The following is a 23,445-nucleotide window of genomic DNA, read 5'->3' as shown; positions in this document are numbered from 1 at the left end:
TATCGCCCTGATAATCAGACATGAAAATATGTTGTGGCACTATCGTGCAGTCAGTAATGGTTTAACATTAGCAAACTTTAGTGATTATTTTGCAAACATTTCTTTGAATAACATGACCGTAAAAATGTAACATAAAACAGATGATTACTTTTCATTAAAATCTTTATTAATGACAAAAATGCTTACATTTATAGTTGTTTTTGTTTGCTTGGGCAGCCATTGCCGCTGTAGCCAGTTTATGCTGAGATAATTATCGTACCCCTGCGTTAGAAGTGTGGTCCCGAAAAATCTTCATTTACCCCTACGCCTCCAACCAAAAGAGAATCGAGACACCCCTACCCCTTCACGTGACCGCGCAAAACGGAGGGGTAGCCCTTCCCCAAACGAATTCTGGTGCGGTTCGAATGAAATATGAACGCAACACAGACCAAATACTTCGAACCCTGGTGCGCACCAAACAAGCGGTCCGAGACTCTAAAAAGATGGGTCTCGGTCCGATTCCAAACTAACTCTGGTCTGGTTCGAATGAAATATGAACGCAAAACAGACCAAATACTTCTAAACGAACCAAAAACAGGAAGTAATGACAAGATACGACGCTATGCGACATGATTTGACGACACAGAACGAGCGGTGTAACCAAAACAAAATGAGCAGAGGGCAACGTGGAGCAACGATGAGGTAAAGTGCCTTTTATGAGCTCCTTGTGAGTTTGCAGGTGGAGAAAATAAAATTATATGTACACGCAAGAATGAGCGCGCAGACTTAGTTCAGCAGACTGCATTAGGTGTGTTCGACTTAAAGCAGCGCTGACCAGACCGATCGGTTAATGGGTGCGTTGATACCATACACCCGCAGTGCTGCTTTAAGTCGAACACACCTTTTGTTTGGGGTGTTCAGTAAGTTCCGTCACGAATACGTCATTCAACCCGACCAATCAGGTTGTGAACGTATCACCACGCCTTTAGGTTCGGTATCTTTAGGGTCGCTGTCAAAAAAAAAATGTGAACGCTAAGCAGACCAAATGAACCAAACAAACCGAACTACAAGTGTGAACACACCCTAACACTATCCCACGACTGACCCATTCAGTTATCACATATAACCCTTGGACACTTTATTTTCCCCATTTTAAATTCACGTTGATCTCACTCTACTAGACTTGTCGCTGGAAAGATATGTGCTGGGTCTGTATTTTGTACACACTGGAATGTACTGTAGAGTTCGCACTGAAGCGAGTTAATGTGTTTATCGAACATCATCATCTTCTGTACTTAAATGTATTCAGTGTGACATGAAAAGCAAACAGTGATCCAATTCCAGCCTTCTTACACTGTGCAGTTCAGCGGCCTTCACTCCATGTGCGACCAGAGGTACTTGAGGGATGAACAGACAGAGCAAACTCAAAGGTCACGTCTCACTGGAGGTCAATTTTACATTTCCCATGATGCCTATCTGACATGTTCACTTATGAAAACAACAATGAGAACCAGAAGACAGGCTGAAGTCTAGGGCAGTGGTTCTCAATCTTTTTGACTCCAAGGACCCCATTGTCTATAACAATATTTGAAGGCCCCATGATGTTTCCAGTTGTTTGTGATTTAGAGTCAGAGTGGCTTTATTGTCATTTCAATCATACAAAGTGTGTAGATTGAATCAAAACAACTTTCTTTCCGTGCATATAAAAGAGCACCAGACCACAAGACAGGACAAAACAACACAGATTAAATTACATTAAATAAAGTACTAAATATGTAAATAAACACCACAAAGAATTAAAATTAAGAATTAAATAAGATCTAAGATATGGACAGATAAGATACACATGACAGATACAGCAGAGAACAATGCACAGTGAGGACAATGCAGGTTTAGTAGAATCTAGGGATGTAACGATCAACTCACGATTCGATTCACAATTTTGATTTCACGATTCGATTCACAAACAGAATGGTTTAACTTCAGTTTTGTGAAACTATACATAAAAAATATCTGCATGAAACAGAAACAGCAGACGAGCTGAATGAGACGCAGATGCACTCTCTGCCAGCAGGTGGCGCTTAAAGCGTTTCCTTGGTTTCCGCTGTAAACAAAGCAGCGCTGCACTTATGAACTTTAATATGCATTATACAGAGGCAAGATGAAAATAAAAAATACCATCTAAACGTTTCTAAAGACAGTAAGTTTCCCTCAGACATACATTCATATAAACTACCCCTAATTGAAACGCGATTTGTTTAGCATCTCAACCGATTTGAATCGTTACATATTTAAATCGATTTTCAACCGGCTCGTGGTAAATCGCATACCTAGTAGAAATCCCTAGTAGAAACTGAAGTGCAGAAATATATTCGGAATAATACTGATGTTGAGTTTAACAGACATAAACATCAACATACTTATTAACTTAGCAGCAGAAGAAAAAAACTGTATAGTGTTAAGGCCAGGACACACCAAGCCACCTTCAAAAAAACTAGCTGCGATGAAAGTCGGCGGTGTTGTCGCCTCGTGATGGCAGTGTCGGACCAAAAAGCTGCGCTCGCACACACCGCACAGACTACAGCCGACTGCAAACTAACACGTGCGTTCTGCGTCTATATCAGCAGCTATCAATAGTAAATATTCATCATTCAAAAGGAGAAACCGAAACAAAGATTTACGAAATAAACGCAGATATATGAAAGGTAAACAAAGCAGCGCTTGCTTACCATTTTGAATATCAGTAACGTTGATGACAACTTTAATCATTTTAAGCACCTCATGTTGTTATAAAAAACATATATATAAAAACGACGACCATCGGCTTGGTGTGTCCTGGCCTTTAGAGCAGTCATTTCTAGGAGAAATGTGAAAGTCACAAGTGTGAGTGAGGAACGGTTGTAAAGTTAGTCGAGTCACTGGTATTACTTAAAGATCAAAAATAAGGATTTCTTAAAAATAAGAAAATTATTTTTCTTTGTAAAATTTTGTAAAATTTAATATTTTATAGCTTGGAATAACTAGAAAAATGTAAAATGCACATGGATATTTAATATTTGATTCATTTACATGAATTTTTCAGATCCTGAAATCATATTTTTTAAATTACAGTACGTTACCTCATATCCAGGTTTCCCCTAGCCGTTTTAGTTTATTTTAATGGGGGTTTTATAGAGGGTATATGAAATGACAAAAAGTAATAACAAAACAAGAACAAAACAAAAAGTGTGTAACACCCCACTAAATAATGAAAATGTGGCGCATAAAAGTAAAATAAATAAACTCAAATCATCCTGTAGACTTGCTATATGCCCTTTACTGCAAATTACACAGACATCAGCGCACAATTTGATGCTGATGATCACTGAATTAATAACTGACTTTGTATATGTTATTAAGATACAAAATACACTCAAAATAAATACAAAATGGTCCCATTTTATAATATTTACCACAGTGGTTGCTTTGGAAATTAAAATCAGTCATCTGCAAATTCAGAGTTCGTACAATGGTGCAATATCACACAAGCACCGCTTATTGGACATTTTCTGCTTTGGTAAACAGTCATTTCATCTATAATAAAATTCCTATGACCTATTCTGAAACAGCAGAGAAATAATACAAATAATATACAATTCTTAAAGCTATCTCCAAGGCTGAATCCATCACTACGAGTGAAAAATAAATAAATAAACTAAATTATGACTACCCTATCATCAACAAACTGCTAAATCATCCTTAAGTGTTCCACGGAAGTGTGAAGAATGTCAAGCATGTAGATCCAGCATCAAACCAGAAATAAAGATGCTAATAAAACAGCTGAAAACACAATTACCCATCCATACTTGAGCTATAATCTGATGCTGTAACAGACGTCTGAGACTTTGTGCAATAAGATAGTTTGAGACCCCCACTAAATACTGTCACAGCATACTGAAAGACGAAGCCTTAAATATTTAAACATCAATGCTTCCCCCTCAAATAATTACAACCCTAAAATATTTATATTCAAGTGCCTTTCAGAAGCACACTGGCTTTTTGAGAGAGGAAAATTGAAGCGACAACTGCGTTTCACAAGTGGGAGGTGTTGAGAGGAGTGTGTGAAGCGTTCTTCTTGAAAACATTTCACCTCCACAAAAAAAAAAAAAAACCCTAACGCTGTACTTTTGCTGCTACTTTCCAATTCTTTAATGATCCATAATGTCACATTAACATCCTCTCAAGGCTTGAATAGAGAAATTATCAGTATAAAATGTAGGCAATAAATTTAAATGTTAGTCCAGTCTATAATAAAATAAATAATTCACACAAGATCATTATCATCTAATGAAGAGCTCCTTTCATAATTCAAAACGCATTATACTGGATATTGGCACAAACATAAAATAGGTGAATAATTGTAAAATCTTCCTGAACACTCACCCGTTTGATATTTCCAATGGAACATTATGAGTCTTTAACTTCATTACTAAACTATTTTGCAAATTTCCATGCATCATGCTTTCTCAATTACTCTTTCACAATTAATTCACAGCTACCATACACTGTAAAAAATTATGCCTGCTCTCAGCAAATATGGCTCATTAAAATTAACAGATTTTACTTTAAAAAATTCAGTTTTGCACATTACTTAATTTAAAGCTATAAATGTTAAATAACATACTGAGTTTATGGTTTACTTTAATAAAGAAACACAACAAGTAATTTTGAGTGACGTCAACAATAAAACATTGTCAAATTAACACAATGTTTTAGAACCCAAGCAGATACCATGTGACGAACTGGATTAACTTTGAAATGCGCAATTTGTTGTAGCCTTTTTAGAAAACCAGATCTCAGAAGAGGACTGCTCATCCACGGTGAAGGTAAGTAGCTGTTAAGTAGAGCTTTTCTTTATCATATATCCTGAATATACAAGTTACTGATTTTTTTATTACTTTACTAGATATCGAATGAGCACTGTTAAACATATGCGTGCACTTCGGAGTCTTTCGTGAGACCAAAATACACATTGTACAGTTACTTTTATGAGATGAATGTTAAATAAAGGTGAGTGGCAGATTGTTTGGTCTGTGCAAAAAAAGGATGGTCCACAGTAGTTATATACACACCCCAAACACATGGTGCGATATTAGATTGTGAACAAATACAATTTCTTCACAGTTTGCCTCTGATCGTAATCGTGCGACAGTGACATTGTACTAGTGGCAGTTCTGGTGCATCCGTTACAACATACTGCATGACACGACATACATACACATCATATGTTAGCATTGCACAGTTCTGGGCGTATATATCGGTAGACAAGCGTTTTATAGCCATTCCAGTTTTAACGTGCTGTCCTGACAGTGTTTCTTCGCATGCGCACACGCACAGAAAGTCTGTCACACAGCGTGAATGCTGAACTAAGATCTTCGTGGCTAATCGCTCTTAAACTGTCAAATACACACAAGGACAGGTCGTTTACGTCCTAAGTGAATGTAAACAGAAAACTGAATGTCTGTATATTAAATCTGTGTATTGTCATTAATGTTAATCAACACAAAACAGAAAAATATCACTCACTGCTCTTGACTGATTAACTTTATCTTTGATAAGAATTTGTGTATACTGAATTAATACAGTAAATTCTACTGATGCTTACTGAAAATTCTGCTTACTTATTTTAGCAATTATATCTTAGATGTTCAACTGTCATTACTGTGTCATGCATTTTATTTTATTTTTAATATTAACATGAATTTCTATTTCTGTTTGTACTCAGGATCACAGCTTGATTGTCTTCCTATCAGAGAACACTGACAATCTGATTGCACATTTCCACATTACCAGGTGAGTGAATATGGTACATTTTGTGTTGTTCGCTTTGAAATAACTTTTATATTAAGTGGGAAGTGCAAATTTGAAAATATAATGACTAATCTTAAATAAAATAAAAGTTTTTTTGTTTGTTTGCTTGAATGATTTAGATTAATGACTGCTTGGATGTCTCCATCAGTGAGCTTTATACATGTTTTAAAGTTGAGCCTGACATATTTTGTTGTCTTTTTGCGTTTTTACCCCCTTAATGAACAAACAACCAAAAAAAGCACAATATGCATTTTATTGTTTTATTGTTTTGTGTTATAGGACACTGATCTGGAAATAGCCCAAGAAGACCCTACAAGGGGGCTCTCCAAATGGCAGTTCTTTCTTGAAAGGTGTTGAGGTTCTATCAGGATTGTCCAGTGTTGCAATGCATGTGTTGTGTTGCCCTTCTTGGCCTGATGTATTCTGTAAAACTGAGTTACCCAAAGCCACTGAGGAATACATTTGATTTTTTTTTTTTTTCAGAAAATCCTGCTTGACTTGAAACACTTCTAACCCCTGATTTACACTGCACATGTCTGCAACGCGGCCACCAGAGCTGATCACGGCCACTCTAGTCAATGCTTGTTACACAAGCTGTGCCACGGCACGTTTCAGAGGCGGCTTTCTGCGCCACTTCGCTAAAGATAGGTGCCTAGTCTATTTTTGACGGAATCCGCATCCAAGCCGCACAGAAAATACAAAATAAAAATCACAAAATCCTGTCAATTTCAAAATAAACACCCTGTGCAGACTCCTGATCGTATTTCATATCACTATCCTTGCTAGGAGACCAGAAATGGATGACGAGAGTTTCATCCTCGAAGTTGAAAAACACACAAATTGTTATACGACACCACAAATCGTTTTTACAAGGACAATTCCAAAAAGGACAAGGCGTGGAGTTTAATTGCAGGAGTTGTAAGAGTGGAATAAACAGAATTAAACCGGACAAAACAAACATTTAAGCAACCATATTAGAATACACACACACACAAAAAAAAAACAGGACAGGCAAATCACGTGGTCTCGCGAATCCTGTCGCTTTGCTTCTGAAATGCTCCTGGCATGAGTTGGCACCACGTGGAGGATGGAATAAAACCTTGTCTGAGACGTAACGCGCCGCAGGCGTGTGCAGTGTAAATAAGGGGTAACTTTGAATAACAAGATGTTGAATTATTTTTTTTAATACTTGTTAAGTGTCTTGTTGATACTGCAAATGCATTTTAATGCCACAGAACATTGCACAACTCACACATGCAAGTCAACAAGCATACAACACCACACATTACATACTCAGCACTTCACTGCACTCAAACACACAAGCATACAACACCACAAACATTATGTAAACAACACTCAACTCTATACCACACATACAAACATAAAACACCACAAATATTGTTTTATGGGGGCTTCCTATAGGCATAATGGTTTTTATACTGTACAAAAATGTTATATTCTGTCCCCTAAACCTACCGGTCACAGAAACCTTTCAGTATTTTTACATATTAAAAAAAAAACTTCATTTTAGTATGATTTATAAGCGGTTTTCCTCATGGGGACCAAAAAAAAAAATGTTACTGTCCTTGTTGGGACATTTGGTCCTCATGATGTAGGTAGGGAATACCAGGTACACTGTAAAAAGTATGTCTTCCACTCATTGTAATGTATAACTAATTTTAAGTAATTGAGCAGTACCTAGGTATTTTAAAATACAAAACTTAAAATTATCAATTTAAATGATCTTAACGTATAATGGGATGAACAAGACTTTTATTGAAGAAATAACTTAAATTTATTAGTATAAACTACTTAAAATATTGTGTTACACCAGCTAATAAATTTGAGCAAAACTGTTCACTGGGATACTCAAACATTTAAGCATTGCCGACTAAAGATTTTTAGGTAACACTGCTTAAAATTCCATGCGAAATTTACTTAAGAAGAGGGATGCAAAATTTATGCACTATATTTTTAAGTAAATCTAGCATATTATTTTTTTCAGTGTACAGGCAAAACAATGAGTAAAATAAATCACACAAATGAAAAAATCCTGTTAATTGTCAACGTCTGTTTCTCGTAGTATCTCTGGCATGAAACTGACACACCTGTGTGCGATACCAGAAATATTTTTAAAATGATTATTGCTGTTGTACTGAGGAACTGTTTGTACAAAACATGCCCGAAGGCTCCCAGCTTCCCTAAAGACAGGAAACTACTTAAAGCGCTCCCTGTTCTGCATTTAAGCAAGAGGGGAGACACTGAAGACAAGACTACAAGTGGAGCTTTGATAAATGCATGGAGCGCTCACATCATTACATCCCAGGCAAGACTTGCCGACAAGGAAGCCAAATCAATCTTGTTATCTGGATCCCACAAGGAGGTCATCTCTCTCCTCCAGCATTCATCAGGACATTTGGCACAGCACAGAGTGGGAGAGATCTCCAGCCTGGCATTACACATTCATAAATCAACAGCACAAGACCACTGGACTGCAAACTTGTGGGTAGAACGTCTAGAGCGAGACTGAAAGACAATTAAAAATACAGAAGTGCATGTGTTTTTAATAACACATTCTCTTCACACCGCCTCAAGATGTTTGGTGGAATAAGCCAGTGCTTAAAAGGCCTCATTGATATAAGTGCTGCCTCTCCAGTTAGATGCCATTATACAATGCAAAACCTTTCTAGTTTCCCATCAGTGTTGTTATTTGGCTGGTACACCAGATGGGCAGAGAACGTTTTGTAACCTTTTTACCTGCAGTGCGAATACATTTTGTAAGAGGATGCACTGGTTTGACTACAAAGAAAACTACAGCACAAAGACTTTTCAAATGCTTAAACTATCAAGAAATGGCACAATCTATTTAAAACATCTTAAAGATGTCTATTTTAAAATGTAATTTATTCTTTTGATGGCAAAGATGATTTTCCATAGTCTTTACTCCAGTCTTCAGTGTCACATGATCCTTTACGAAATCAATCTAATATGCTGATTTGGTGCTTAATAAACATTATTAATGCTGAAAACAGTTGAGCTGTAATATTTGTTTGTATTTTTAGTTTAGGATACTATTTTTCTATACCATAGTACCAGCTGTTACCATAGTATTCTTACAAAAGCATGATAAATCAATAATTAAGAGCCTGAGGAGAGTCCGCTATCGTATCTGAAGCCCTGACAAAGCTTTGACCACAGAATTTAAAATAACAGGTTACATTCACTTTACATTTGCACTCCATGTAGTCCAGCAATGTCTTTTGTGTATGCATAGTTACATATTTGTGTGCAGTACAATAGATGCTGATTTGCACTGAAGGTTCTATTTAAAATCATTAAAGCGCATTTATCCATCCATTACCAATCCTGTTATAATTTACTGCTTAATGCACTAGCAGACAGCATTATCACATGGCTGCATATATAGTTAATTTAAGTTCATTTATAAGCCAACCGATTAATTTCCATGAGGGAATTTTATTTAAATACTTGACTTAATTTAGATACAGTTAAATATTAGGCTATTCAGAGCGAAACAGATACTCATTACTCACTGATGCGAACCGCTTTCCAAAAAAATAAATATATATATATATATCTGAGCCAATCCCTAAGCTTTGTTAACTCAAGTTGTTATCAGAGTCCCTCCGCATTGATCAGATAATGAAGCAAGGAATGCATCAGCCCTTCGTCTGGACACACAACAGCCATGCTTGCTCATTAATCACCCGAGAGGACAAGGGAAAATAAACCTTCAACTGTTCGAGATGGCCTTTCAGTTACGGAAGGACCCAGCATGATTGAGAGTTTGCCATTGCCATGTTCTTCAGCATGTGTCCATCCATCCATCGGCACCTCCACAGCCCTAGCCAGACATGCCAGCTACAGCCAAATGGATAAAATTGGGCTCTGGATTGACAGCTTCAATTGAATTGTTGGCAGGCAGAGTGGAAGTGCTTGTGTTTTTCTACTCTACCTAGGTGACACTCAATTAGGTCAAGCTTTACTTTGGAAAAGTGTGTGATGCCTAGCGACAAGGTAATATTTCACAACCTGGTGAAAAAAGAAAAACTTCACAAAATTAAACAGAAGAACCTGGAATCAGTCAGTGTGGAAAAACTGATTAAAAGTGAGTATCTTTGGAGGCCATTTACAATCTTATCACATGAATACAGCAAAGGTATTGGAGGCATAACATTACTGTGTTACAGTAAATACAGTTATTAGAGATGCACCGTGATTTCCGCCAAAAGAAATTGATAATGTCATTTCTGGTTGACAGTCGAAAGAGAAAAACACGGCTGAAAAGCTGTATGTGAAATGATCCGGTTTAATTGGATCTAATGTAAACACAAATGATGATGGATGATATATTAGCATAAAAAGAGGTCACATTTATGGCTGACATGACAAACGCACCTCTGTATGTGTGTTGATGCTCAAAAACACAAAACAGGACAACAAACTTGCTGAAGCCTGTTGCAGTCAAAATTCAATCTAGGGGTGTGCCATATGATATTAGATCATGAAGTAAATCAAATAAAATGTCTTATTTCACTACCATTCAAACATTTGAGGTTGGTAAGATTTAGATTTATATGTAATAGCATTTATTTGAAACAGATTTTTTTTTTTGTAATGATGTAGAAGTTTTTTTGTTTTAGAAGTTTCTTTTGATCATTTTAATGCATCCTTGCTAAACAAAGGTATCATTTTCTTTTTTTTTTTAAATCTTACTGACCACAAACTTTTGAATGGTAGTGTATATCAAGCAGACAAAGCAACCTACATGAGAGTCTAAGGCCCCGTCCACACGGAGACGTGTTTAGCTGTATACGTAAAAATTTTGTATCGTATTGGCGTTTTAGTCCAGACGGATCCGGCGTTTTGGGAGCGTGAAACCGCTGTTTTTTTTTAACTGGGTCCCAGAGTGGATAAATCTGAAAACGACACCTTTGCATTTTCGTGTGTACAGCCAATCCGTATAATTTGTGAAACGATGATGTCGTGTTTAGCTGTATACGTAAAAATTTTGTATCATATTGGCGTTTTAGTCCAGACGGATCCGGCGTTTTGGGAGCGTGAAACCGCTATTTTTTTTTAACTGGGTCCCAGAGTGGATAAATCTGAAAACGACACCTTTGCGTTTTCGTGTGTACAGCCAATCAATTTTGTGGTTTCGTGTGGACGCAGATATTTCTTGAGACGAGGAAAAAAAAGAATGGATAAGGAAAGCTCTGGCTTCATGTGGATGTGGCCTAAATATTATTTTTAAAAATGTATAAAGAGCTGTTGTAATTATTATTATCACTATTGTCTTTTTTATTGTATTTTAAAGAACAACAATAAAATTACAATACTAACATTTATGAATGTTGATGGAGTTCTTGCTTTTTCTCAGCTTTTATTTTGGCGGAAACCTGCAAGAAGACCTCAGTGCTTCTTTTTGTTGACAACAGCAGATTCAAATGATTCTCAATACGAATTTGCGAAGACGTTTGTCACACGTATCGCATTGTCACATGCCTTGTAAAAATTCATAAAAATGTTACTGAGCAACTGACGAGTAACATTGTTTCAGCGCAGATATTCCTTGCGCTTTTGACTTTGAACCCTGGTGCCGCAAGCTCGTGCAGCGCTGGCAGAATACATGCAATTTGTGCGTGTATTTGAAAACATAACGTTCTGCAGTTTATTTATTTATGTACTAATTGTTTACCAAGCCATTTTGCGATTTCAATCATCATACAGTAACCAGCAACAACCAGCCCTTCCTCTTCTCATCGGAGACATGTGATGCAGCACTAAGCAGTCTCTCACTGTCGGTGCTTCTAATGATTTTTGCGTCTTTCTCGGACAGTTTTAAATGCTTCCACACTGCCGACATGTCTGCTGCATTAACGCACGCCTATTTGTTCGCGTCACATCATTGTTCGGTACAATTTATTAGGTCTTTTTGCTTATTCGGCCGAACACTGAAAGAGCTTTTTTTTGCTATTTTCAGCCGAATAGTTTCAGTTGCCGAACATTCGGTGCATCCCTATTAAATATCACCAAGATTATTTTATAAATGGCTGGCTAAGATATGTGAGGTTATGTTGAAAGAATGAATTTATAATAGTCTTAGAAGTATCTGGATGGGTTTAAAATGACATATCAGTAATGTGACAGTATGTTATTATTTTCCAGGAAGTGTCTTCCATTGTATATTTTTGTAAAAATGACAAGATAAATAATTTGAACTACTGAAATATGAACTACTTGCCTGACCAGCAAATAAAAGTATTATTGAGCCCTGAAAATAACATAAAAAAGGAATCATAGGAACAGTGTGAAAGTCAAGAACACTGAAGCTTTAAACCAAACCTCATTACCAATATGACAGAAAAAGAATTAGTAAGATGGTGCAGTCTTTAACATGCTTTATAAGGCTCAGGCTAATAATAATTTCCGTCAATGGACAGTCTCATTATATTAGAGGTCTTATTTTCAAAAAGTGTTGAATATTTGCAGAGCGAGCCGCTTCATCCATGATGACTTTTGAACAACGAGAGGGAATTACATTGACTTTGATAGAAATAGCGCTTTAAATGTCGGACCATAAGCCGCAGCTCAGCTTTGATTAAGAACGGATCTCCATGTCAGACGTTCTGTTTGTTCGTCATGGACGCAATTAACTCTACATGACTACCTTTGTATTTCACCACGTTCTGCTGGCTGCTGACCGTGCTTTTAAAAACCGAACACGACGCAAGGCTTTTAAACCATAATTGGCCAGTTGCAGCTTGCCTGCCAGGAGAACCTTTGAAACTTTCCAAAGAAACTAAGTTTCAGCGGGTTTTTCAGACAGTCAATGAAACATGAGGAATAAGCAGGAAAATTGCAATGTCCACCATCCAGACACAGATCAGCATCATTTATAGATCTATTTATAGACCTTAATCAGGTTAGACACTAGGGCTGGGTTCAAAATTATCTATATCTCGATATTAATCGATTCTCATTTTTACGGAGCGATATCGATTCTTTAAATCCCAAGTAGTGTTGTCAAAAGACCTGGTACTTCGGTACCAAGTCGGTACTAAAAAAATTAAAACGTTACGATACCAGGTTTTTTTAAGTACCGGTGGTACGGAGTACCCGGTCAACCCGGTTCTTGATGCGCTATCCGAAAGGTGCGCAGATGCGCTCTCTTCATAAAAGCACCGAGACATGGCGACCTCAAAATGAGGAAACACACCAAACTAGCAAAACACTTTAAAGACACCGATATCAAATTAAACAGTTCAAGCAGGTAAGTTTCATTTTAATTTTTAATATGCGTTTCCCATTCATTGATTTATTTGTGGTGCCCGCCACAAAATCAAAACTGACCGCCACAAATAGATTTTCCAAAAGGCTTTGACTTCGTTGAATAAACATGAGCAATGCACGTGTCAAAGTCGAAACCTGGTGCGGGTGTTTTTATATCACTGCATTTCTGAAGGAAACCGACTGTCTTCAGAAAATTATGGATGTCATTTTCATTTCATCTTGCCTGTAATGCCTGAGCAGCGTTTGTGAGCTCAGCTGAGCGGGGTGTTTTTATATCACTGTATTTCTGAAGGAAACCGACTGTCTTCAGAAAATTATGGATGTCATTTTCATTTCATCTTGCCTGTAATGCCTGAGCAGCGTTTGTGAGCTCAGCTGAGCGCTGCTTTGTGTGCAGCCGTTACCGGGGAAACCTCCATCTCTCCCGCTCAACAAGCGCCTCCCGCTGGTAGAGAATGAATTTGCATATATATGCCGCCACAAGTTGAGTGCAAGTCTGTGGGAAACACCGCTTCTGTTATGAATATTATTCAATATTTTAATTTGAATGTCAGATTGAAATGAACGCTGTTATTAGAGTAGTTAATCGTTAGCATAAGTGCGGCTAACGCTAATATAATGAGCATTAGAATGAAGTTTCTTTAATAACCATTTAATGCTCCTATAACTTTTATTAGGGTAAAAAAAACACAGGAGGACATGATGATATTTACTATTTTTACACACCAGAGGCTTTTAAAGGAATTGTGAATCTAAAATATGCGTGTTAGAGAATGTACAAATGGTTAACGTTGCTTGTGTCATATCTGTCAGAAAAGCAGTTCTGGGCTTTTTTTTTTAATATGTAACTTAGTTGTTATTCTTGGCTGAATAACTCTAGGTTTTCAAAAGCCCTTTAAAATTAAATATGTACACAGTTTGGATTAAATTAAAGTATAGTCAAATTTTTTAATTAGCATGTTTTTGTGTTTTGCTTTGGTACCGAAATTGGTACAATGAATGAATGAATATAACTTTAACTACTTTGGATTAAATTAAATTATAGTCAAATTTTTTAATTAGCATGTTTTTGTGTTTTGCTTTGGTACCGAAATTGGAACCGAGAACTGTGGATTTTCACTGGTATTGGTAACGAATACTGAAATTTTGGTACCATGACAACACTAATCCCAAGAATCGATTAGTCTAGCCTGTTTTCAGTTAATGGAAGGAACATTGAAGGGCAATTCCCATCCAATAAATTGCAATAAGCATTGTGCTTTGGTACTTTTCATATGAAACCGTCTCAGATTTCAAATGCTGTCCATTGTATTGCAGTTTTTAAACAATAAATGCCGTTTTGGCGCTGTTTAATGTGAAGTGATCAGATCGCTGTAGCGCCTCAGTTCAACAGACGCGGTAGCACGAGGCTCACGTGAACTGATCATCTCCTCCACATTAATACCAGTTTCAGGACAAAATAAACATGACTAAACTCCCGAAGGTAAGTTAAAAGAAAGAGTACAACTTTACAATCCGTATCCTGTCGCACGTGACGTTAATCGCTCAATCAGTGTTTCCTCCACGCAAAGACGTCAATATAACAGCTTGTAAACAATTTGTCACGTAACGTCACCTCAGAAAAAAACATATTCGGTGACCATAAACTCATTAGTCAGATAGAAAAATAAACTGTAGAGAGGGGCAATTTGCTAAATATATGCACCATATAACATTTTTAATTTTTTACTGTTCTTCAATGTTTAATTTGTTTGAATAAATTCATCAAGTTATGACAGACACCATTTAAATGTTTATATTCCAAAAAAACGAATTGAAGTAGAAATATTTTAAAAACTTAATTTTTTATTTTAGCAGTTTTATAGCCTACAAATCAGTCAATTTTAACCTTCAATATTATAGTAATGTAGTGTCAACTGACACTCATGTATATTTTACAGCATTACTTGAGAGAATTGTTTTTCCTTGAGAAAATTTGGCATGTACTGTACCTGATATATATCCAAAATAATCGATACTGAATTGAATCGGCAATCGAATCGCAAGCTTGTGAATGAAAATCGAATCGAATCGTGAAATTTGCGTCAAAACTCAGCCCTATTAGACACCATATTGAATTTTACATGGAGAAAACAAGTCTGTGAGGGATGTAATTTTTGTAACCATGTAATTTTCACAATTCATTCCTGTTTTATGGAGTTTTGTCTACTGAAAGTTTTTTTTTTTCAGAAAAATGTTTCATCAGGTGAACAATCGATATGTTGTTAAACAACAGTACAATCCATTGAACGCACTGTACTTCTATCGCTCACAGTAGGGATGTAACGGTATGAAAATTTCTTATCACGGAGCTGTTTCCCGTAACCTCCGTGGACAAAGCAGTATTGCGATTAAGAACACTTTCTTTAGGTATTACATGGAGCGAAAATGAAAACAAAATGCCATCGAATCGTTTCTGAAGACAGTCAGAACCTTCAGAGGTACATTCATATAATTAATTAATTCACATTAATTTGAATACTTCCCTTAGCACTCTTTTAAAACCTCCCAGCTTTTCCGCCCTGCTTTCACTCAAAACGAAACTACTCTACTGCTGTGCGCACGTGACACTGTTACTTAAAACTGTGCTGTATGCTGGACAGTATTTATTTATCGCAAGTTGTTCAAATCTTGGTAATCTAATACGGTTTTAATGATAATTAAAAGATGAAACGGTAATACTAACCGTGGGGAATTTTATCACGATTTATCGTCAAAATCGTTACATCCCTAGCTCGCAGCCTGGTTTTCATTCCTGTCAAGAATTAAATATGATACTACCTTGACTTTTTCATTTAACATTTTTTTAATGCACGGGCTTATACAGCTTCAATATACTGGCAGGAGGGAGATTGTTGACTAGCAGTGTCTATTCCCCGCTTCGGTCGGACAAGAGCTTACCGAATAATAATTCAAATGACTTTTCTGAGAACATTCCGCCGAAATAAAACCCATCCCACCAGCTGTTCCTGTCAAGAATTAAATATGATACTACCTTGACTTAGGTCCTTTCAGATTGATTAGATGTAGTGTCAAGGGAAGTAATGATGAATGTGATAAAGTAGTAGTGAAGGGCTCGAAAATTGTTTTTTTTTTTTCATTTAACATTTTCTAAATTTGCACTGGCCCCACCACCAAACAAAAGAAAAGTAAAACAAGCTGGAAATTTAAGCTATGCTACTCCATAAATCCATAAACTGATGACATACGATTCAAAAACTTACTGACAAGTTTGTAATTTTTAACAATCTTACTGATGCTTTCAAGAGCATAATGAGTCATGAATATCATTTTTTTTTTTTTTTTTTTTTTTTTTTTTTTTTTTTTTAAGGGAAAAACCACAACTGCTGGGTAGAGGTCATGAGCTCCAACCACTCAACCACCTTCATTTGGTACTGTTTTACTTTAAGAAATAAACACTTTTACACACATTAAGAAAAAAAAATACAAATAAATTGTCACAATTGTCTAGGCACAATTAAATAAATATAACCAGATTGAAAAACATGAAAAATAAGCAAATATTTAGAATTATAATGTTAAAGTCTCCTTCTCAGACCAAACTCTGGAAGTTTACTAGAAATAGAGGATGCCCTGGACTTTATTTGTATGATGGGAAAATTCCACACTCACAAAACACCATGCCTCAATTTGAATTATTTTTTTTTTTTTTTTTTTGTGCTGTATTTTATGTTTAAAGGGCATAAAAATGAATGTACAGGATAAAATGGCAATGCAGCACTAGCCTGGAAGAGGACAAAAGGCCACCCTTATAAAACCTCAAAAAGCTTTACAATGGCCAGGAAACTGGTTCAATGGTTAAATTAGTCCATGTAACAACCAAAAATGTTGGTTTAGAGCCAAATTTAGAACAAACTTCTAACGTCTAATACTCTCATTCTTTACCTTAAATAAAAACATTGTTACCAAAAAAAACACATAGAAAATGAATGCATTCTCTCACTTTTGGAAATATTCACCTGCAACAATTACTGGTCAATGGCAGCTCTACTAAAATGGACATTCAGAGTTAAACTAGGTGATGCATGGTAAAGGATTTTGAACCAGGCAATTGATTTCAGACAATCTCACTGGAAATGATTCGGAGTATCATAAAAGACCCGTTCCAAGCCTAATTTATGGAGTCGACGAGAATATGAAGATTGACACATTTCATTTTCTTCCAGCGTGGCCATCCTGAACGCCACCAAAAAGAAAATGTGCAGGCTGCATATGTTTTCATTAGCCAGGATGGATTAATGCACGGGCTTATACAGCTTCAATATACTGGCAGGAGGGAGATTGTTGACTAGCAGTGTCTATTCCCCGCTTCGGTCGGACAAGAGCTTACCGAATAATAATTCAAATGACTTTTCTGAGAACATTCCGCCGAAATAAAACCCATCCCACCAGCTGTCCAACTGCCTGGCAGACTCACTATGATGGCCAGCCTTGACGAGATGGCATGTAGATGACGAAAAAAAATCTGCCAAGCTGAACGATAATTTGACATGCTGAAATGAGCCTTTCTTAATTTTGCATCATCCATCTATGACATATCATAATGCCCAACATTCAGGTGTGACACAAAACTCAGAAACAGCACAGCACAAAACACATTTCCTACAAACCATCTTCAACTAGCACAAAGAACATTCAATCCCAGAAGCACAAGGAAATTTATGCAGACTACATGCCAGCACTAAATGCACAAAGCCTGTCTCTTCTCCACTTACCAGTGATCAACCGAACACAACCGCTCCCCAGTTTCAATTAAAATGCCCAATTAAACCCAAGCTGGGCAGACTAATGTTGTTAAGTAATCTGAGTTCACAAAGCTGCCCGATTTATTATTGTTCCCTATATCCTGCACACATTTTAATTTCTCCAGTTATAGCAGCAATTAAACCTGCTGCTGCATTGTTTACCATCACAGGAACTCTCATTTGAATCTCGGATATTAATGGAGTGAAGATGACAAACAGGCAGCTATTACCTTAACAGCCACCACACCGTTCTGCTGATGAATGAAATTTTCTTCATATCTAGAGTGTTATTTTATACATAACCTCAATGAAATAACCGGTGAACTCATGCTTAACAAAACCTTGATGGAAAAACAGAGCACTGTAGATCTTTTAAACTGCTTTATCTTCACTAAAGTAAACAGAAATAACAGAAATATAAATAATGTAAATATAAATATTCAGGGTTAGTAAGATGTTTTTAATGTTTTTGAAAGAAGTTTCCTGCATGTGCTCACCAATTGTGAATTTATTTGATCAAAAAAAAAAAAAAGGAAAACAGAAAACTGTTTTTCTTTTTGTATGAAATGTATTCCTGTGATGGCAAAGCTGAATTTTCAGCATCATTACTCCAGTCTTCAATGTCACATGATCCTTCAGAAATCATTCTAATATACTGATTTGCTGCTCATGAAGCATTTCTTCTTAAGTGTTATCAATGTTGTGAAAAGCACGTTTTTCAGAATTCTTTGGTGAAAATGTAAAGTTTAAGAGTACAGCATTTATTTTTAATCTTTTATAACATTATAAATGGTTTACTGTCACTTTTGATTAGCTTCATGCATTCTTGCTAAATAAAAGTATTTCTATAAAAAAAAAATTAAAAATGTCCTGACCCCATATGTGTTTGTATATATTGTAATACATATCTTCAATAGCATTTCCAGCACAGCACTTAACTATTTTCAAAAGATTAAAGCCTGTTTGATCCTGTATATTTTTTTAATGTTTGTGCTTGTGCTACTGAACAAAAGACAACAAGGAAGCAGCAAAGCTCATGCTCCACGTCAAGCATGAAATGCCATCAGTGTGCCGTCTGCTGGGAATATCCTGACACACATTACATTAACATGCATTATAAATATGATGCAAGGGGAGAAACTCAATGGTAGGAATACAAAAACAAGCGTCGTTTTTCAAAGGATAATAGCCTATTGCAGGGAAGCACATTTTGCTGCCATTTGGCAGAGTTGGGGGGAAGAAATCAAGACGCCTCCACGGTGGGTTACAGCAATCTTGGCAGGAGCTAACAGAAAAGCTGCTTTTGATTTCCTGACCAACAACCCTCCCTGTGACCTCCTCAATCTCCTAGCCGCCTTTAATCTCCGTCTGAGGGTGGAAATGACCCATGACTTCTCATTGTGTGCCATCAAGCACTTTAAGTTAAGCCTCTCCAAACTATCATCTCTTACGCCCACTCTTTCACACCTTAAAAAAAGCAATCTCATGACTGCTATAACCTCTCGGTCGCGTTACCTTTCTAGCCATCCAAGACCACCTTAACACAGTTCCCCCATCAACTCTAACTGAGAGCTACAAGCTGTTTCTGTAGCTTACAATAACCCCCCTATGAACCCTTCGAAAATAGGAAACCTTTGAGTTTTACTGAAGAAATACATGTTAAGTGTGGGGTGTTTTTTTTTTTTTTGAACTCTGAAACCATTCCCAATCAAAACCAAAAGCAAAATCCCTCCTAATAATGCCTTCCTTTAAAGTTTACAACATTCATCTCACCACTTACAAATGAACCTCTGGAGGTGGTAACTGATTGTTTTGTGAAGGGACTCCAATTTTGTTACTTACCGCAAGTGCTTTGGACAGTCTTGTTCGGAAGTCATTAAGGACAATCGTGACAATTTCGTGGTGGGGAATGTAAGCATTTCCAGCCAGCAAGTAGACTTTCCTTGTGCGCACTAAATCCAGGGCATCCTGGAATGGCACCTTTGACACAGAAAAATAAGAAGTTATATACTTTAATCATTTTTAAATCTACTGCACAAACATAACGTTAAAAAGTGTTACAGCTTATGCTTATTTTAAAAGATTTACAGGCAGGTCAATAAATAAATTTTAAAAAATCTAATTCTAGTTTAGACAAACACTTACAAGTCATAGAACATGCACTATAAACTTTAACTTGGTTTAAATGAATGTAATGATTTGAAATGAACCTTTCTAGTATGCCATATTTTACAAAGTTACTGATTTTTCAGAACTCTATCATTTTTATAATGTTAGAATTAACTTACTTTGTAGACATCATGTTCTTCCACTTTGGTTCCACTTAATCCATAACTGGAGGCAATGAGCTTGTCTTTTAGGTTTTTCTTCTCCTCTGCACTTACCTGTAAAATGAAAGGGGAAAAATGCACAGTTGACATTTTTGTAGGTCGAACTACAAGAGATAAAGCAGGGACAACATTTGACAAAGACAAAAAGCATTTATCACCACAATTCAGAGAGCAACTTGAAAGAAAAACAGCAAATTAAATTATCATGTGAAAAGGTTATGACAAAATATATTATTTAGCATTTATTCAGTGACATAATGGCATTAGCATTTATTTACAGCTAGAAAACACAAGCATTCAGGCATAGCTCTGAAATCATATTAGGAATGTTAAGAGAGTGGAACTGAAAGATACGAACTAAAAGATGAACCATGTTTGAAGTGTTGAACAACTGCCCCCTACAGGACTGTACGTGAAAACACACTGTATCACAGACCTAAAACATCAATGATCATGATGGGATCTTTCAAATAAGACATAAAAAGTTAAATGAAGGTTTTAGCACGGGCATGCAATGAGCAATTTTCATGTTTCAGTTAGAAAGCATTAGACAAAGTGATTAGTCAGCAATATATTGGGAAGCTGGATGAGAGATTTGAATCTGATTAGGACAGAAAACATCACCTGAAAATAGATGAAGTTATTTTTCAGTTTTTGTAATCTAAAATAATTAAATACACAGATTTTTCTGATATCATCAAAAGAAAGGGAATTGGGGGATGTTGCAACAATTAAATTAATATTTAAAACAGTCTCACCGTCTCGTACTTCAAATTATTTTTATGCAAAAAGTCAGTCTTGTGCTTTGAATGAAGGCAATTAAATCGGTAGCGGAAAAGATCCATTTCCTGTTGGATAAACCATCGCCTAAGGTCCTCTCTAAAATGAAATAAAAGCATATGGTTTAATTTACACCTTACATTTCAAAAATTTGCCAATAAATGAGAATATGACTTTGGAGCAAAACCCTGCATGTAGGTCTGTAAACTGTTCAGCTTCAACTTAGATTATAAATGTTACATAAATTCACATTCATAGCTTAAGTTTCAGTACGCTTAAAAAAGAGATTAGTATCATTCACAAAAAAAGATAACTGGCCAAAACAAAATAATTAATTCATCTATTTAAGTACAACCTGAATCGCACATTAAGAATACTTACGTCTGACAATAAGCCAAGCGCAGAATAAAATGGGAGATGTGGTCTTTTCTTCGTTTCTCATATTCAGATATTCCTCCCTGAACCTTTTGGTCACCCTGGGTTATTAGAGCAGTTTGGGGAAAAAAGCGATATAAAATAAATGGAGTTTACTCATTTAAAGAGGTCAAAAAGCATAAGGAAAACATAACATTAATAACTTTTTAATGAATTATGAGCAAAATATTGTAAAATGAAAATACCTACCGTCCTCTTCATTATAGACAAATCCTTTTTGAAGATTTTGAAAATGTTTCTTTTAACAAAATGTATGCAGTGAATGTGCAGCATAAGAAATAAAGTGTATATGAAGAATGTGTTGTCCTCACCAGTTCTACCCTGTGTGGGAAGTTCAGACTTGAAATTTCAGCGTCCAATTTCTTGGTGTATTGTTCTGAATTTTTCACACAGCTCACCCCAACGTTTTCGACAGTCTTGAGTACTTGGAAAAGCACATAGTAATTATATATACAAATATATTATTAGCATATTAAAATAATTCTCACTTGAAGGCTCTTTACACCTGCACCATGCAGATGACTCACATTTCAATCTCTCCACTGCGAAGGTTTCAAACTCAGTGAGAGAGATGTTCTCCAGAGGAGGCTGTCCATAAAACTGAAGACATTGATCATACAGATCATTCTGAAAGTTGCCGATCAGCTTCTTTCTTCTGCCTGAAAACTGCATTGCAAATCTAGACACCGAGTTTGAAAAACAAGTTTACTAAAACTGGATAATGTGACGTCTTTCATTATGCTCTCATATAAAACCATTGACAAACCAGCAGCGATTATAATGAGTCTAAATAGCTGACGATCAATAAATACACACAGACACCACAGTACCGCTCTCATGGGAGTTCATAAACAGTAACTATCATTTGTAAACTTGAATGATGCTAGGTTAACTAGCTAACATAGTTCATAGTTTAAGTAGAATCATTTGATTATTGACACCAATCCTCGAACGTATTTATCATTAAATACATATATTACAATAATATTAGGTGTATTAACTATATATGTATTACGTGTTACTGTCATCTAATAGTAAAACTCACATCTCAAAACAATCGTTGCCTGTCTTTTCCCGGAGCCTAAATCCCGCCAACGAGCTGACGTGCCAAACAAAGCGCGGGTATATGACGCCACTCTGAAATTCACCAATCGTGTTGCACGAAGGCTGTTTCCGGGGGCTTGTTCTGTGCTCTTCTTCTTCTTTCTTTTACTGGCAACCGCACTTAACAGTGCATTACTGCTATCATCAGGTAGCTTGGATCAGAAACATTTCCTCTATCTCTTAACATTTTCTAACCCCCCCCCATTACAAAGAAAAAGAAAAAAGAAATACACTGGCGCTGCGTGTTCAGCTCCTCCAGTTTCCACCCCAATTCCCTTTAAATCCCAATATCCCACTATATCCTTATTTACCCGTTAGATATACTTTCCCTTCTACCCACACTATATCAGCATCTTCTACCTCTCTATTTATACTTATCCTACATTCTCTCCATTAAACCTGTATTATTCAGAAACTGAAACAACACATTTATCGTACTATTTCCTATATCTGAGTCTAATATATTCTTTAATGTTAACTCTTTTCCTTCATTCATCCATACTTCTTCTCTTAGCACTTGTCTTTCTTCATCATAACCCTTACAATTAATAATCACATGTTCTACAGTTTCACTCTGTCCACATTTCTCACACAATCCCGTTGGATGTTTAGATATTAAATGTAATGTTTTATTCAAACCTGTATGTCCCACTCTTAGTCTTGTAATTATACTTTCCTCCCTCCTATTTATTACACTTCCCTTGTTCTGTGCTCTTTTCTCTGTTGGTGAATAAAAGTCTGAATCAATACCACAGAATTGGTTCTTTTGAACAGTTCATTTCAAAGAACCGGTTCAAACAACCAGTTCAACTATTCTTGTAGGCTACATCGAGAAGTATTACTTTTTC

The 23,445-nt window shown here is 36.3% G+C and overlaps 1 protein-coding gene across 1 annotated transcript in view; it reads right to left on the bottom strand.

The window, feature by feature from the left end:
- LOC107666539 (DNA primase large subunit-like) overlaps window positions 1-22,641 on the bottom strand; it is a 74,853-nt gene extending 52,212 nt beyond the window's left edge. The window contains exons 1-7 of the mRNA XM_016457928.1: window positions 22,539-22,641; window positions 22,021-22,172; window positions 21,805-21,917; window positions 21,440-21,534; window positions 21,037-21,157; window positions 20,237-20,332; window positions 19,791-19,928 (exon numbers count right to left, since the gene is read on the bottom strand). Coding sequence (XP_016313414.1) covers window positions 19,791-19,928; window positions 20,237-20,332; window positions 21,037-21,157; window positions 21,440-21,534; window positions 21,805-21,917; window positions 22,021-22,165 — 708 coding nt within the window. The 5' untranslated portion in view covers window positions 22,166-22,172; window positions 22,539-22,641. The remainder of the gene's footprint in view (window positions 1-19,790; window positions 19,929-20,236; window positions 20,333-21,036; window positions 21,158-21,439; window positions 21,535-21,804; window positions 21,918-22,020; window positions 22,173-22,538) is intronic.
- Window positions 22,642-23,445: the final 804 nt, after the last annotated feature.

Source organism: Sinocyclocheilus anshuiensis, unplaced genomic scaffold (genome assembly GCF_001515605.1).
Source record: "Sinocyclocheilus anshuiensis isolate Anshui unplaced genomic scaffold, SAMN03320099.WGS_v1.1 scaffold63, whole genome shotgun sequence".
Taxonomy (NCBI): domain Eukaryota; kingdom Metazoa; phylum Chordata; class Actinopteri; order Cypriniformes; family Cyprinidae; genus Sinocyclocheilus; species Sinocyclocheilus anshuiensis.
This window is presented reverse-complemented; position numbering and strand designations above follow the sequence as displayed.